This window comes from Mauremys mutica, chromosome 5, assembly GCF_020497125.1.
Source record: "Mauremys mutica isolate MM-2020 ecotype Southern chromosome 5, ASM2049712v1, whole genome shotgun sequence".
In the NCBI taxonomy this organism is placed as follows: domain Eukaryota; kingdom Metazoa; phylum Chordata; order Testudines; family Geoemydidae; genus Mauremys; species Mauremys mutica.
Genome location: NC_059076.1, coordinates 13,847,644 through 13,865,902, shown reverse-complemented (window position 1 = coordinate 13,865,902; position 18,259 = coordinate 13,847,644). Strand labels below are relative to the sequence as shown.

Here is an 18,259-nt window from a genome sequence, read left to right as displayed (position 1 = left end):
AAGACATTTAACCCAGAAAAGGGCAGGACACTTAAGCTCTCCAAGGATGCTTTTCACCTTTACATTTCCACAAAGAGGAGACTACAGGTGCTGCAATGTCAGGCTGCTTTCTTTGTTTTACAACCAATACCTTTATATATGTGGTTGATAAAAAGGGGAGATTAAACAATTTACCTGCAAGTAACAGGAACAAGAAAACAAACTTAACTTCTAATTTAAAAAAAAGAATGATTGGTTGAGATGGACCTTCCAAACCACCTTAGCCTTTGGGAACATTTTGTAAGTAGCATGAAGGTTTGTCTGCACACAAACTTGCATTGATTTCCAGTTTAGTTAGATTGGTGCAAAGCTCCGTGTGCACATTTTTATTTCGTTTAAGAGTGGCTTATTTCAGTTGAGCTTAAACCTGTCCTTAATTGACTTAAACTTAAATGAAAACAAGTCTGATTTAAATAAATAAAAGTCTATGCCCCCTTTTACAGCAATTTAGCTCAAAAAAATCAGATTAAAATCTCATTTAAAAACCTCACTTTTATATTCAGGCAAGCCTTAGGTATCTGGATTTCACTGGCACTCCTAGGTAATATTTTGCCACCAAGACTGCAGAAGGAACGGGGCAATAAGCTTTTTCTACACCTTTCTCAAGACAAGAGAGGAAGCAGATGGCTTCACACCCAACAGATCTTCAGACTTGCTAGGTTTCTTGGATGTCTTTGGCCACTAAGACTCAGTCTCCAACTTGACCCAAGACCTGGCAGCCAAGAAGGGTCCAAGGATTGATATATTTACACTCTCTAGTCCGGTCCAAATTGCCTTCTAAGGCTCCTCAGAAAGAGAGAGAGCGCGAGCCAGCAGTCTTTCTAGACATGAGTAAAGGCTACCACGGGTTGTGAATCTCCCTAAATAATGTCCACCATGTGTGCAGGTGAAGCACAAAGTAGGTGTGTATGGAGTGGAAGTCTTGCCAAAGCAAGAGGCACACAAGCTGAAACTAGACTTCTCCAGTATGTCAGAGAACCAAAGCAATTAGCAGAAAAAAAATGAGACAAGAAATGCTGTATCTCAACCAGCTACTGTGAGTGAAATAAAGCTACATATTTAACACTGAATATACCCACTAGTTGATCACTTGTTTAAAGTGATTAAAAAATTTGGCCCATGATGAGACAGGGAGCTCTGATCTGGCCTTTAACACTTGGAAAGAGCTGAGAGTGCTCAAGGGGTACAACTATTTCTATAGACAGGCATGAAATATCTGGATCCACAAAAGAGAAAGTGAGTGGCTCCAATGGTCAGAGCATTGAGGTTAGCATGTGCTCTGGACACATGGCAAGCCTACTCTTAATTGCCCTTTAAACTGGTAAGTGAGCAGAGGTGCTCATTCAGGAAACCACCCCTGTAAATCCCTGCTGGATATTATCAAACAGAGGATTCATACTTTGTGGAAGGCTGAATATTTAAACGAGGAGCGAAGGACTGTCCCCTGGCACTCAAACATCTGATTCAGCTTCAGGGCTAAGGTCACAATGCTGAGTAAAACATGCAATTACACTCTGACTTGCTTAACTGATATGCCTTTTGACAAACAGTATAGCTAAACTTCCAAAGTTGAAGTGATACTTTAATTTCCAAGTTCACTGTTGCTCATTTCAGTTCCATTCTTAATTAAGCTTCTCCCAGATTTAAGAGTGTAACCATCAATATGCAAACCGTATCTCTACTGGGTACTACAAAAGACATTCTGCATATCACAGGAGCAAAGTTATAACCCTAAGACTCCAACTCTAACAAAAATTATGTACAATATACATATATGAGAAAGTACTTATTTGTCTAGCGATGTGAAACTCAAGAGGTTATCTGCCAAGGAAAATGAAGAGAAGTACAAATGAACCCAAGGCCTACAGAAATTAAGTTCTCACCTTCATCAAGTTCAGCCTCAGAGTCTCCAAATACTTCATCTTCATAGCGGAATATATCATTATGCACATAGAACTTATTTGGAACAGATCCCTATGGAAGGGAAAAGCGTACACATTTGTACGTTACTTGAACAGATGGATGAGTGGTCTTTACAGCTGACTGACTAGAACTGTAAGCTTTGTAACATCACTTCTTACTTCAGATCCACATTTCTAGTGCGGTCACTCCCATAATATAAGCGCCAATAAAATTACATAAAGTTCAGTACTTTTAAAATAATCTTTGGTGTCTACCCATCTCATTAATGCAGGTTTGTATGTAGCAATTTTTTTTTAAAAGTACACAAATAACCAAATCCTATAGCTGCGATCAAAGTATCAGTCAAAAAACTTCAAGAATTAAGATAAATACTGAGTGTTTATACTGACAGTAACTTTATGCTTTTTAATTACGGAATATAAAAATTCATTTATTTCATGGATACTCATTTGAGAGACTTCTTTCCAGAGGTGAAAGTAAGTTGGCACGCGCCAGTGTGGTGTACCAGCAAGAGCCAGTGTGCCTTACCGGGGCGGTCCGGCTTCCCCAGGTGGCAATTCAAAGGGCCTGGGGCTCCCAGCAGTGGCTGGAGCCTCACGCCCTTTAAATTGCCGCCAGAGCCCCACTGCTGGAGCCCTGGGGTAGCAGCAGCGGGGCTCCTGGGGTTATTTAAAGGGTCGGGGCTCCTGCTGCTTCTACTGCCCTGGGCCCTTTAAATAGCCGCCAGAGCCCCGCCGCCGCTACCCCAGGGCACTGGGGGCTATTTAATAGGCCAAGGCGATAGAAGCAGGGGAGCCCTGGGCCCTTTAAATAGCCCCCGAGCCCTGCTGCCAGAGCCCTGGGGTAGCAGTGGCAGCTGGGGGCTCTGGTAGCGGTTTAAAGGGCCGGGGATGTAGCACCGGCCAAGCCCTGGGCCCTTTAAACTGCTGCTGGAGCCCCGAGCTGCCGCTGCTACTCCGTCAGGGGAGGGCACTTACCAGTGCAAGGTGTGCCAGGGCTGGTTCTGACCCCCCCATCCCCACCCCTTCCACCCAAGGCCCCGCCCCTTCCGGTGGCCAGAGCTGGCCCCAACCCAGCCCCATATCGGTAAGTCCCTATTTCTACTTTCACCCCTGCTTCTTTCCAAAAAAGCTATTTGACCTTTTGCCATTTTAAAATGGAGGCATTTATTTCTGCTTCTACTTAGAAAAAAAGATGTACAAGTTAAAGGAGCTACTCAAAACAGGTAAGTTTTACACAGCACCAGAGTTCAAAGAATCTAATAAAGGTTTCTAATAAAAAGGAATACAAGCATCGGGAATAGGAAATGATTCCTTTTCATACTGCGTTCCTTTATATAAGGATCATGTAAGTCATGACTTGTGTTGCTTAAACCAAATACTTGTGTTTGTCTCCAGTGACTTTGCATTACCCAAACATGACAGGAGCACAATGAGTTGAATAAGATTAAGTCAAGGGTGTCAAACTCATTTTGTGAAAGGGACAAATTACATTGAATTGTGGTCTGTGGGTTAAGTCTACAGAAGTCAAGGCCTTATGAAGTACTACTTACAATCTAATGGACCAGACCCTACCTACAGGCCAGGTTTCTGTCTCAGATTCAAAGACTAAGGTCAGAAGGAACCATTGTGATCATCTACTGATCTCCTGCAAATTGCAGGCCACAGAACCCACCCACCCACTCCTGCAATAGACCCCTAACCTCTGGCTTAATTACTGAAGTCCTCAAAATATGACTGAGACTTCAAGTTACAGAGAATCCACCATTTACACTAGTTTAAAACTGCAAGTGAACTTTGCCCCAGGCTGCAGAGGAAGGTGAAAAACCCCAGGGTCTCAGCCTTCAACTTTCAAGGCAATCACATTCCAGTACATACTTACTTCTGGAGCCAGAACAAAAGTTTGCATAAACTTCCTCATTGGTTGCCCATTGTTAGACAGTTCCCCCATAACCTGCACGACTACACCATCACTCAAGGTTGCATGTGCATCAACATGACGAATCTTAGTGTGACATTCACTGAACTGTAGGGACATCACCTTCTTATGAATCTCCTGGAAATAAAAATAAAGATCTAACTTTAAAATTAAGTGCAACTAGAATTTAAACAGAGCTCATAAGACTAGTTATATTAATTATATGACCCTGAGCTAATCACTCCCTTCCAACTCAAAAGGAGATAAGGGAACTTACTAAACGCTATTGGCTGAAACAGAGGCTACAGCTTAAAAAAAAAAGCTACTACTCAGGTTCTCCAGCAGAGTTAGCTGTGAATGAAAAAGCTCTGGTAAAGCTCATTTTTACCTCATTTTCCAGCTAAGTTGCTGAAAGCAGTAGATAAGATTTTCACTTTCCAAGGCCAACCAGTGAGTCAAATGATTATTTGTTTGAAGAAAAAAAAGACACACCATCACTCTTCCAAGGTATTTGTACAAGTCCCATCACAGAAGTATCTGAATACCATACATTCTATCCAGGAGCCCAGTGTACTATATGACATCTACTTTGTAATTACATAGTTCTCCTACCCAGAAGTGTGAAAGTACTGGACAAAAAAAGAAAGTGACCACATTCTGCCTGGGCTCACAACGGCACTGAGTTGGGAGTGTCAAGTCAACAGACATGTTCCCACAGGAAGGCAGGAACAAAGGGGTGGGGTGGAGGGGAAGCTTATTTTCTCAAGTTTTACTTAAATGTTTAATAACCAAAATAGCATAGCCACAAAGCCAATGGGAAAATCTAGAACCTGACAAGACATTCCAGAAGTGTACAGAAACACGTGAATCAATCTTGCATTATCTCTTTGGCCAGCAGATACATATACAGACATTTTGTACCTAATATTTATAGTTCTAATGTCGTCAAACATGGGTGATGTCAAAGTCCTGCATAATGGTGCATGTCTGGATTGCAGAGATCTGGCACATTGCTGAATACTTCCAGCAAAACACCAGTTCCCCTCCCAGAACTATGTTTTAACTATAACTATGTAAGACGTCACTAACATACTTAATGCAATAAATATCCCTTTAGGAAAGCAAAACAGGAACACAACTTGCTACAGTTAATATTACAACAGATTTACAAAGACCAGTTGCAAAGAAGAATTAACTGACAGTGTAACTGTCAGTCCACTTCCATAATTACACATCCAATAGCAAAGAACAGTCTGACTTTGAATTATTAGCAATATTAGGCTACCCCCTCTTAACATGGTCTAACAGTGGAAACCATCTCCACAGCTGTATTCAAGATATGAATGTGCCTACATATAATTTTGATAGCGCTTTCGTAGCATCCAGGTTTAGTATTATTATACGTGCATGTCAATAGCTTGCTTGTTTGACCTATTATTTTCCATTCCTTTGTTTCCGTCTCACAAAGCTGGGTTGATTCTCAGTCCCTCAGTCTCATTTTCCTTTCAATGATGGCATATATGCACACATTTTTAGAAACACCAGGGCAGCACCCCACCTCTGTTGTGCTTGTCCTTAGAGCTTACCCTAACAGTCATTCTGTACAGCACGACTGCCCAATGTGGCCGAGTTAGACACTGCCTGCGATGAAGGGCATTCCATGGAGATAGTAATTCTAAGGAGCAACTTTGCCCCAGGACAGCAAGCTTCTCTTACGGACCAGAAACTGTGCACTTAACTGAGCTCTTGAACCTCTCCCTGCCTTCTTTGCTAACAATTCTGAACCCTGTAACATTAAGTATCAACCATCTCCAATGACAGCCAATGGAGTCAAGACATCTAATATTTACACTTTTCCTTAATCCCAGTCCACTTGGCCATTCTTAAAGGATTTCAATCACCCTGTAGTATGAAAGATAACAGAGGGTTTGGCACTGCCTTCATCCTCCAAACTTTGCATTGCAAGTATTACTGACAATGAAAGCAGGTACACATTGCCAGTAAAAGCTACTCTATGCATGGCACCTGGCAAGGTGAGGCCCAGAGCCAGCAAGCCTAAACCTTACTTCTGGAAATTCTTACCAGCCAGACTAGAACACAACAGTAATCTCTCGGCCATCAGTAGCAATTGATGAATGCTTCACAAAGCAGAACAGAAACAATGATATACCAAACTATGCAATAATTCTATTCAGAGGAGAAATACTTCTGCACTGTCCGAAACGGTTTAACCTGGAGAGCGGGAGATCAGGCAGATTGAGGTGTGCACAGCCACTTTGTTGCAGCATGAAGCTACATATAAATATCCAGTTACTGACTGGTTGAACAAATTCTCACCACCACCACCACACCTGAAACTTACAGGTATACCTACAGCATTTTAAGACAATCACTGATAACTGATTAAGTATGAAGGATCCAATGAGCACATTCTGTACCTGTAGTCAACAGGTGCAACTGCAGTGGTGTTAATTTAAGCACCAATGAATACAAAGCTAAATAGTTTAGACAGTCCACAAGTCCTGGCCTCATTTACAATGACAAGTTTAAGAGTTGTAGCTCATCACTGTAGCTGCTCCACCAGTGATATAAATGGTGAAGGATGTAGTGGAGACAGGACTCTGGTGATGCATAGCCACCACCTGTATGGATGAAAGGATCTGACTAGCAATGACCAGGAAGGGAAGGAGAAACTAGGGAGAAGCTAAGACTGGCTAATAAAAGGAGAGGTGAAGGGGCAGGGAAGGCTGTTCAGAGCACTGTGGAGTACACTGGCCTCCTTCACAAGACAATAGCGCTAAAAACTGCTGCAGAAAGACCCTTTCAAGCATTGCATCAGCTGATGCAATCGAATCCTTCCAGTAGGGCCCTCAGGAAGGTACGATCTGAGCACCAGAAAGCAGCCCACCAGAGCTTGTCCACAGAGGGCTTGTGGTGCTTTGTCTAGCATGATTCCTTTGAGCGGCGGCGACATGAAGGTTCTATGGGCAGGAGAGTTCTGCAGAGGAGCAATGCCAGATGCAGGGCCTGATTCAGCAGGGAAGAGTTATTGTGACAACTCCTCCCCTTTGCAAGGCTCTGAAAAAGCACAAGGATCTTTGCTTGTGGATAAGCAGATCTCAAGTACTGAACAACTGTCCAAGGAATGCCACCTACTTCTACTCTGACCTTGGGACAGATGTTAGAGTCAAATATCCTGGCTAGAAAGGAAAAATCAGACCATCCTGGGAAGAAAACTTGGGCACATTTCTTCTTGAGACATGAAATAGGAAGAGATTACACCACTGTGCAAGTCCCAACTTCCTAGGCTAAACAGCAGCCACTTTCCATGACAGGACTGTTTGCATGCAGTTTAGACAAGGGGTAAAAAGTAGTGAATTCAAGAGTTTAATGCAAAACAAATTATCTAGATGAAAATAATTAGTCATGACTAATCAGTTTTAATCACACTTAAATAACAGAATACCAACTTGAATTTAGTATATAAATATTTTGCATCTTCTTCTACGTTTTCAAATATATTGATTTCAATTACACACAATACACTTTGTAAAACAGTAATAAATACACAATGCAAATCTTTGTAATAAAAAATAATTAGAACTATCAATTAATTGCAGTTAACACGTGATTTAAAAAGTTAATTTGTTTTGAATTAAACGAGCATTAATCACACCCAGGAGGCACCATGTTCGGGGGGCACTGCTGCGCACCCTCACAGCAGAAGTGCCCCTTCTCACGCTGCCTGCTCCACTGCTGCCCCTGCCTCTTCTCCCCACCATGGTGTCACTCCTAGCCAAGCTGCTCCAGACTAGGAGCTTGCCTCCTGTCTGCTGCACAGAGTGGGGGCAGGGAGGGCTGATGTTGGGGTGTCTCCCTACCTCAACTCGGTACCCGGTCACTACTGAGCTGGGGGACAAGGGGAGAGACATTGCTGCTAGCTGAGGCGTGAGTGCTGCCGACAGCACCTGCTGCTGGCTGAAAAAGCATCCAGGCTCCTGAGTGCTTTGTTTAAAGAGGCAGCACTCCCCCAGCACTTCACTCCCCCCCACGTTTAAATTAATGGTATTCTATTATTAATAGTGTGATTAATTGCAACTTTTAAAAAAATTGCAAGATTAAAAAAAAATACTTTGACAGCCCTAGTAAAAAGCAGTGTCTTATTTTAAGGACCCTGGTAGAAGACAGTGGGGAAGCCTAAGAATGGGTGCCTGAACATCAAAAGAGCTAGCACCCTCAAACCTATCTTGGAAAAAGCCAGTATGCAGGGAATAGTGGTTTTCTTGGCAGAGATGACAATCTGCAGCAAAAGGTAAAAAAGCCACCCTCCTACAAGCACAGAAAATTATCCTTTGTGGAAATAGAGAAGGTCAGGTCAGAGATTGCTAGTTGTGAAAGAAGGGAGTTTGGGGGGAGAGGGGCAGAAAAATCCCTGGAATACCCTTTCCCGGGTAATCACTGGCCGAAATCATTGGAGAACAGAGGTGGTCTACAAACTGAGTGCATCTTTGCCACTCTGTGAATAAGGAAGTCTGAAAGCATAAAATCCTTTCGACTTTCTGCAGAACCTACCACACCAGCGGAAAAGAGGGTAAGCATAAACTATCTCCCCCATCAATGATACAGAGAAAGTACCCTGTACCCAGGCATCGGGTACAGTATCTGGGAACTGAGGCTCTGCCACTTGCTATGAAGAAGTCCATCAAGAGAGATGGGGATCAGGAAGGTACTTTGCTGAAGGGCTCCTGCAGAGGGTAGTGGTGAACCATTCCCCAAGACAGGAGTTTCCAGTGGAACCAGTCTATTTGGGAGATCACATAGATCTAGGGCTTTGAAAGAACTCAGCTCTCTCTGCCCAGGAAAGAAAACATGCGATTCCTTTTGGAATGAACGCTCTGGGGTCCCAACTTGATTTTAAAAGGCCACCGAGGCCACCTTGTCTAACTTGATCGTATCTGGCAGGGAAGAGACTCAAACCAGCCCAATGGCCCCGAGTGCCAAGATGTTGACGTGGAGCTTCTCTGACAGAGGACAGTGCTCCCTGAATGGATGAATCATGAATCAGAAACTCCTGCGTGCAGGTTGGCATCCTTGATGAACAGAGAGATGAACAGGGAACCCCTTCATGGTGTGGGATCTGTCCAGCCACCAAATGAGAGGTTACTTACTTGGATGAGGCAGGAGAAATTAGGCACTTCAAACCCTCCTCTCACAAAAGCAGATTATAGCAGACACTACTAGAGGGATTGGGAACGGAATCTGATTCAGAGCTCCCAAGTCTGACAGAATAAGAGCTCCAAGCAAGGCCGTCTGGGAGTGTGTCGGATCGCTCTTTTACCCATCAGTCAAGGTCACTGAATATTAGTCTATGCATTCCCAAAAGCTTCCTGGAAGGTGTGAGCTCAAACAAGCCAGTTTTCCAGGTAGGGAATTTTGTGGACCCCTAACCTCCCACATCAACATATCTGCATGAAAGATGAAGATAGTTCACCCATTTACCTACAGTGGAAACAGCCATGTCACAAAATGCATACAGTAAATAGAGGAGTGGTAACAGCTAGCCAAAACAACTCAGACAAGTATGGATGTAAGCTTGTGCCATTATACAGTACATGAGAGAGGTGGTAACTGATTCGTAATAGCTTGCTTATTGGACAAGAAAAGTATAATACAAGAAAAAACAAAACTGATTGGTGGTTAAGACATTAGTATCACAGTTACTAGTCTTAAAATGAAGACTATGCAATTGATTTAGATACATACAGCTTGGCCATACACTGCTTCCTGGGGCTTCCCACTGGCATCCAGTCCACCATGGACATAAGAGGAATTCCTGCCATAAAACCTGCAAAAACATTGAAGCTTCAAATTTAGGCTTCAGTAAATAAACAGTAAAATAAACCAATTTCAAAAATCAAAAGACACCATGTGTTTAAGTCCAGTGTAGTAGTGTTAGGCATGTTTTTGGTTTGTTTTTTTTTAATTAGTTTCTGTGGAAATGTTTCCATTTGTGCATTCAGCTGTTTCTATAACTCCTGAGTATTGGAAGAACAAGACCTACTTTCTACATCCTCCATTTTATTTACAATGACTACTGTGTTTCTAATGAGCCCGACCATACTTTGTTGTTTGGTTTTTGTTTTTTTTTATAATTGTGGTTAAGTCCTATCATCATTTGAGCTTGAAATGTGCCCAAGTTAGTGCTTCTCACTGATTGTGTTAGAAAGGGTCCAATTAAGATTTCAGGCTACACTGATAACATCTTTTATATCCTTACTAGATCCTTATCAGCATTCTATAAATAGGTATTATCCTTCAAAGCTGCTGTGCAGGAAGAGCCACTCTTTCATTGCTTCAGTCTATACAAACAGGTTGGCCAAGTTAAATCTACATTGAAACATTTGTTTGCAATTTTGCCCTTTGGCTTCCCCAGCACCAATGACCAGAAATGCATTGCAAAACTCAGAAACCCATGATAACATAAGATTTAAAGGATCCACTATTCCAAGAAGCTAAAACAGATGTAGGCTGAGATCAAACTGAAAATCATGGCAGGGGAATAGAAGTCAACTGACCAAAAAACAAATCTGAGTATCCATTCAAGGGAGATAGATGTTAGACCAGTTTTAGTTCAATCACCTTGTTCTTCCCTAGTTATAACTGAAATACAAGAACTATTTCCATCCCAAGATGGAACTTAATTTTATATTCATTTGGGTCACTGGAATACAGAAAACTGAAGAAGTTAATGTTTCAGTTAATGATGTATTGCACAACCGTAACAGGACTTAATGTAATGTTTGGCTCTGTTTAACTCACCCTAATTGTACAGAACTGCTTAATTTTTCTACAAATTAAACAAAAACCACTCAAGTCAAAATTCCAAATTAAGGTTGTTTGTACAATCTTAATTCTATTCCCTTCTGCATATGCATTCCAGTAGTCTTTAATTCCATGACCACATAATTTATCACATGCAATATATATTTCTTCTACAATTTTGTACAGATGTGTATCATCTTAATCATTTTAAACTTCACCGGTTTATGATCTTTCAGTTTCAGCAATTAGTAAGCACAGATTTACTCCAAATGCATACTTTTAACAGTATTAATTTTGGAAGTTACATTGCTAACTAGACAAGTGAAAAACTGAGTCTACATTAGCCAATGTGTGTTTTCCAGTGGTAAGTATTTCACAATGGTGTATTTGCAATAAGATATATTAATGGAACACCACTGGATAGCAATGTAGTCACTGAAAGGGATAAAGCAACTTAATTTCAATCCCCTTATATACATTTTTTAAACAAAACAAAATAGTAATCTACATATGGAAAGTTAGGTAATTGGTATATCTCCAATTATTACCTATCTCCTAGAAGTGGAAGGGACCTCGAAAGGTCATCGAGTCCAGCCCCCTGCCTTCACTAGCAGGACCACTTTTTACCCCAGATCCCTAAGTGGCCTCCTCAAGGATTGAACTCACAACCCTGGGTTTAACAGGCCAATGCTCAAACCACTGAGCTATCCCTCCCCACTTTTTCAAATTGAATGTTAGATACCCTCCACCCACTTTTCAAAACACTAACTTTCTTCTACTGCTAGTTGGATTGAGTCAGTTTAGTGCATGACAGAACTTACAAAATTAATTTCAATTAGTCTTTCAAACGTTGGAACATTTTATCCACCCAGCAGTTACTGCTGCACATTAGTTTTCACTTTTAACAAGTTATTAGAATTTTTGTTCACCAGTAAGAAATATGCTCCCCAGAGACACCCTAACCCACACACTATGTACATTTCTGCTTTCCTACAGACTTCAGACTTTAACCTAGAGGGGTCAGAAAGATGAGACTCAGAAGTGTTAGCTCTAAAGGAGCATTTTTAATGTTGCAAACTAACTGAAAACAGAATTTTCTTGAGTACTTTCTAGTAAATCTATCACATTATTTTATATGGATTTGGACAAGAGAGACAGTATCATTCACCATGCAAAACAGATTGAATCTTTGCATTAAGTATTGAGAGAAACACATCTTACCTATGAGCTGCTACTGCTGCTCCACTAGGCTAGCACTTTACCCCACTACTACTTTATGTTATTCTTCTATTATACATGTGTGTGATTTTGCAAGTATTTTTGATAAGAGTATTTTCAGGAACACTGGCATGCACCAAATACTCTGATAAGACACTATTCATGCATATCTGAGGTTCAAGAGAAACGACCTGCTTTTCTGAAAATAAATTATGCTGGATTGTCACTCCTGAAAATAGTGCCTCCAGTATAAATCTCACAAAAAAAATTTAATTCTTAAGATTTGACCTTCTGAAGCAGCTGCAGGCCAGTCCAAGGGCCGTACCTTAATAAATATGCTCTAAAACTACATACTTTAGAAGCCTCGGAAGACTCTAGTAAATTGTTTTCAGGAGTGAGAAATGAGCTATTCTAAATTTGAAATTAAGAATTTTATTTTCTTAAGTACTTGAAGATGAACAAAGGACATGCAATGGACGCATAAGCACCTGTACAGAAGATTAGAGCACCTCATCATGCTGAACTCCCAATTCCAAGGGTAGCTACAGAGATGAGCAAATCATGCAAAACTTCCCAAACAGATCTAAATTATAATCCTCCATGAGCAAGTAGCTCAACCTCCACACCAGGGGAAGTCATGGGAGATGTACATTTCTTGTTCATGTGGAACTATGAAATTCCCCCAGATCTTGGCCTTGCAGTCCCTGAACATCCTGAGTAAAGAGCCCACTATGGGGCAGATCTGCTGATCATTCAGAGCTATCGACCAAGATACGGCTACCAACTAGAAGTTAAAGCTCCATCAGGGGAATAAATGTTTAGCTCCCACGTACACAAATCTACAGTTTCCATCCATAACAGATCACAGAAGCTATAGCACCAGCAAAGCCATAGAGGTTCATCTAGGATGGAACTCCCATTCAAACCACATAACCAACAAAGCTATCTGGAGTAGCACTCCTAGATCCCGTACCTGGACTACTGGCTGAGTTTTTGAGGATGCCTACTGACAAGGATCTCTGGGGCTGCCCTGAAGCTTTTACTGGGGTGGGGTGGTGGGTGGGGGAGATTGTAAATACTAATTGTCCAACTCCTCTCTAGTCTCTGTGGAACTATTACGATTCCTTCAGATGGATGTCAAACACTGTCAAGCCCTTAAAACCACAGCCTCTATAGATGTAATAGTTCAGCTACAGATCAGGCAAACAGCACAGAGAGCACACAAAAAGTGCTTCAAGACATAGGCGCCGACCCCATGGGCGCTCCGGGGCTGAAGCACCCACGGAAAAAAACTTGTGCATGCTCAGCCCCCACCAGCAGTTCCCTGTGGCCCCGGCCCATTGCTCCAGCTCACCTCCACCTCCTCCGTGAGCGTGCCGCTGCATCCTGCTTCTCCCCTCTCCCTCACAGCGCTTGCACCATGAAACAGCTGATTCGCGGGGCAGGGATGGAGGGGGGAGGAGAGGGAATGCCACGCTGGGGGAAGAGGCAGGGCCGGGGTGGGGATTTGGGGAAGGGATCCAACAGAGGCAGGGAGGGGGCGGAGTTAGGGCAGGGACTTTGGGGATGGGGTTGGAATGGGGGCAGGGCCGGCATGGGGATGGGGTGGGGCCACAGAAAGGGAGGGGGGGGCACGGGCACCCACCAGCACCAGACAAAGTTGGCACCTATGCTTCAAGAGGAACTCTGACAGACGCTAGTGTCTTCCACAACAGACCACATCCAGTGTCCCAAGCTAAGAAAACTGGGTTAGCTTGCAGTTAGAGATCTCCACAATATCTTAAAGTGGTTCTGTTGCCCTGCAGAACTGTGCTAGTTCAGAGCAACAACTGAGGGGAGACAGTCCAGCATTTTCACCAAGTGCTCAAAGGTGCAATCTGTACTCAGAATACCACCTGTTGTAAGGAACACTGGCTGCTGAAAATCCTGGACCATTCCCAGGAGTTCATCAAGCCTCATGCATTGGCAGTACCAGAAGGTCATTAAAAAAAATGATACAAGGAGGCTTATAAGTAATTATGCTTTACACTCTGGTTTGTTAAGGGTCCTTCCTTGATACAGAATCCTCAGTGTCAACAGTTCCTGCTGCCTGTCAACATGTACTATCATACAGGATAACCTGGAGAGCTGCTTTTCACAGAAGCAGCATACACTGAGTTTCTGTGACTAGAGTTGACAATTACCCACCACTGATCTCCCCCTAAAGCACCAGACGTTTCACCAACATGCAAACAGTCTCGGCAATCAGCTCAGTTTATAGGGCAGTTAGAGAGAATCAGGGGAGCAGAGGAATCTAAAAGAGAACAACAGGAACAGACTTAAAACAAATCAAGTGTCAATCTGAGGAAGGGCTAGATCAAAAACCTGAAGACTCAGACACCAACTCCAGAAAAGTGTTGAATTGCAGATTATAAACCCAAAAATCAAAACTACTGAATCTTCTACCCAAATGCTAAAGCAGCACCCAATAAGAATAAGGACTGGAGTTTGAATGAAAGACCCTAGTATCTTGCTTAAAGAGCAGCATGTGATCAGAGCTCCAGCTATATCGTTACATCTCTAGAGAAGGTAGTTTTCTGCAAGACTTAAAAACTGACACCACCTACTAGTTCAAGGACTAGGCCTAAGAGCCGAAGTGAAGGAGATGTGACATCACACCCTTGCCCTAAAAAACCCATGTCTTCTGCAACGTAAAGGAACAACTGTGCACAGGATTTAACTGTAAGAGTGCATATCAAATTTATAAAAAATAATTTGAAAAATGTAACTCTCGTTTTTGCTGCAACTTTTCATTTTCTGTTTTCACTCCACTTTCTTACCTACAAGAGATCATAGCTTGTTTTTTCCCCATCTTGTCTTCACTTTATTTCCTCTCTTCTTTCTTTCCTTCTGCCCTCTTACCCTTGCCCTCGTTAGACTTTCACCTCCCTTTTCCTTCTCTCAACTTCTGAACACCAATCTCTCTTCACTCACTCCTATTCACACACAGGGCGTGGAAATTTTATCGGACACCTAAAAGTCAGTCCTAAAAAAGAAGTACCGCTATGCACTTCTGGCCTAAAATACAAGTGCCAGAACACCACTGCTGCTCCTCACAAAAAAGCGGCAAGAGTGGTGTTGCATAGAGCACTCACATAACTTGAGCCCTGCTAACTGTCAAGGTATAGCAACTATCAGACAAAAGAGTATTTATGGGGCTGCCACACTGACCTGGGATGACCAGGTAAGAAACCAGTCCCCCGCTGCACCCCACTGTAAAAGGAATCTCAATCCCTTCTTCTAAGAGGGTGATGTCCTGCAAGCTGCTTGGGGAGTCCATTTCCATCTAGTGGGTGCCAAACACCCCTAGCCTCTCTCACGTTCACTTTGGACACTGCAAGTTGTCTACTGCAGTGTTTCCCAAATGGTGAGTCCTAACCAGTGGGTCACGGGGCCCTAGGCAAACACTTCTCTGGGCCTGGTGCAAAGCAGAGGCCGTGTGCGTGTTAGAGAGCACGCCTGCCCTGCACTCACCTCTCAGGCCTGGTCTACACTGAGGGGTGGGAGTGTGTGGAAGAAATCGACCTAAGATACGCAACTTCAGCTATGAGAATAGGGAGCTTGGATGCAGGGTGGGATGCCCTGCAAGCTGTGACCTGTCCCGGACTCCAGCTGCTCCTAGGCAGAGGCACAGCAGGCAGCTCTGCATGCTGCCTGCCCCCCACCCCTTTGGCTGGGAACTGCAGGGGCAGCGGCTGCAGGCAGAGGCAGCAGGTACAGCCATGAGCTGCACCTCTGCCTAGGAGCAGCCAGAGCCCAGGACAGATAGCCACTTGTGGGGAGCCACCAGAGATGAGCGGCCCCTACATCCGGCACCCCCTCCTGTGCCCCAAACCCCTGCCCCGAGGCCCCCCTGCACCCAAACTCCCTCCCAGAGCCCTAAGCCTGCACCCAAACTCACTCCCTCTTAGTTAACTGGCATCTCCCATTCCCCCAACATGCTGGATAAAACAGCTTCTACTGTACTTCTCATGGGAGTTTCTCAGTCAACATAAAGCTTAGTTAACTATAACTTTTAGCTCTCTTGGTAGGTACTATATCTGATTGAGTCTTTTTTTGTTGTTTTACAGACTTTTTTTTAAAAAACATTTCTCTACCTTGTTGCCACGTAAATAATGCTACATAAACTCAGAAAACTAACTATACAGGGGAAGACAATGAAACTGACTATACCATGCCATTAAATGTACAAAATAAATTTAGCAACAAAATATTTATTGTAATCTTCCAGTTATGCAGGCCTTAGTGGGTACAAAAGTCTCAGAGAGCAATAGGATTTTCTAGTTGTGTCCAGCTAACATTAGTGAAATGAACCCCTACACTACCTGGACACTGGAAGCTTGATTTTTACCTAGGAGTTCAGGGGCTGTCTTACTAACTTTACCACAGTTTTAAGAAATTCATCTAGAATTCTACTTTACAAGGATAATTTGCTCCATCTGCATTTGTGCATATGTAAAAAATACCCAAATGAACATACAGTGTGTGTGTATATATATATATACACACACACACATATATATATATATATATAAAATCTGCCTGAATAGCTATATAGAGTGACATACTCAAATAAAGCACACAAGTTTTATAAAATAATAGCTTTCAGTATAGCTGCAATTACCTACCTTTCAAATGATATGGGAATAATTTTCAACTCCCCCACCCAACGCCAAGAGTTCTTAAATTTAGATACAATAAATTTATTTTACATTCATCCAAAAATACAGTCTGCTTCTTGTATTCAAGAATACATAAATTAATTTACATAGAAAAAGATTACCTGTGCAAGAAGTCAGGAGCTTTATTTAGCAAAGTATAGTACTGCCTCACAAACTCCCGCCCTACAAGCAGGGGACTTGGCTTCTCCATCACCATTTCTTTGGTACTGAGTGTCAAATGCTGTAAGTAGACAAAAATGAATAAATTACTTTAAAAGCAACCCTGCAATTTAATACGTCCATCCATTCATCCCTTCACATGGATTTTTATGAAATCCTATGTAAAACAGGAATCACTATTTGGTAAGAAACTACTACACCAACATGTAGTCTCAGACTTAAAAATACCTGAGTAACTCAAGACTGCTGTAGTTCAATCATTCATTATCTTGACAAATTGATCTAATTTTCAAGATCTCTAAGTAATTAGCAAGGACACTAGTTTCAGTGGAGACAGACAAGAGGCAAGCTATACTTGTTAAATTAATTTAAATAAATACCACAAAATTATCCAAAATACTGGTGATTACAATTAGTTTACCCTTTATTAGCAAGAGGTTGATTAAAGTCATTAAAACAAAGTTTCAAATGAAAGATTATGTTAGTTACTTATGTCCTTTGGTCTTTTTTTATCTTTCAACAGCAGTACTTGCACTCAAGCAAAAAAATTGAGAGGCTCACCACCTTTTATACAGTAAACTTATTTACCTTGTAAGTCTGCTTTTCCAAAAGGAATTATCCTTCAACACAAGTCATGGGAGAAATTCCTTAGCTATTAGAATTATCTGATGTTTCAAGGTACCTGTCTGGAGATTCAGCAGCTTTGCTTTAATGACCATTCTCTAACCTAAGATGGCTCTGAATTTTCCAGCCCAGTTCCTTTCAAGAGTAGGAACTCAAACTCAGGTACATTTGGCCCAATCAAGTAAAAAACATCCTGTAAGATACCAAAACTTGGGGACTGGGGGAATTTCAAATTTCTCTGCTTCAGAAGCAGGCTCCGAAGGAAAGAAGAACACAGCAGAAGTCCTCCACAGATAGTCAATCTAAGGAGAAGAACTATACAAGTATGTATCTGTGGCAACGGTACCTAAGACCATGACTGAAAGCTTCTTGAACACTAGCAAAGACACGAGCAGACTATTCCCTGGTCTACCAGAACTCAAAGTCCTTGAAGTGCATGTGACTGTCCCAATTTCCAGAAACTAAACATGCATAGCTTCTGCTCTGGACAAAACATTTCCTGTGTTTTTCCTACATGAACTCCCTTAACAGGCTATAAGGTTATCCTAGTAGAACCAACTTTGGAAAATCTGTTGTGAGCATTGTCCCTGGACCAAAAAGTCTTGAGGTTATCTGTTCTCAGATACAGATGGGCATTAGTCTCCACCAAAACCTGGTGAGGCCAATGAAATTCTCATGTGGAGGTTACAAAACACAAGCCACCACTATTGTATCAGTATTGACACCACTTTGGTCTCCACATCCCTCCTACACAGGTGTCCCTAATGAGCAAATATGCACATTGCAACAAGCAGTGAATGAGCCAACAGGAACGTAACTTCCACTACAATCCCAAT

General features: G+C 42.3%; 1 protein-coding gene across 2 annotated transcripts in view; it reads right to left on the bottom strand.

Annotated features, from left to right (window-relative positions):
* G3BP2 (G3BP stress granule assembly factor 2) overlaps positions 1-18,259 on the bottom strand; it is a 43,524-nt gene that overhangs the window by 16,165 nt on the left and 9,100 nt on the right. For both annotated transcript variants that reach the window (XM_045018869.1, XM_045018868.1), the window contains exons 2-5: positions 16,742-16,860; positions 9,643-9,724; positions 3,844-4,017; positions 1,923-2,013 (exon numbers count right to left, since the gene is read on the bottom strand). In XM_045018869.1, the coding sequence (XP_044874804.1) occupies positions 1,923-2,013; positions 3,844-4,017; positions 9,643-9,724; positions 16,742-16,836 (442 nt within the window). In that variant the 5' untranslated portion in view covers positions 16,837-16,860. The remainder of the gene's footprint in view (positions 1-1,922; positions 2,014-3,843; positions 4,018-9,642; positions 9,725-16,741; positions 16,861-18,259) is intronic.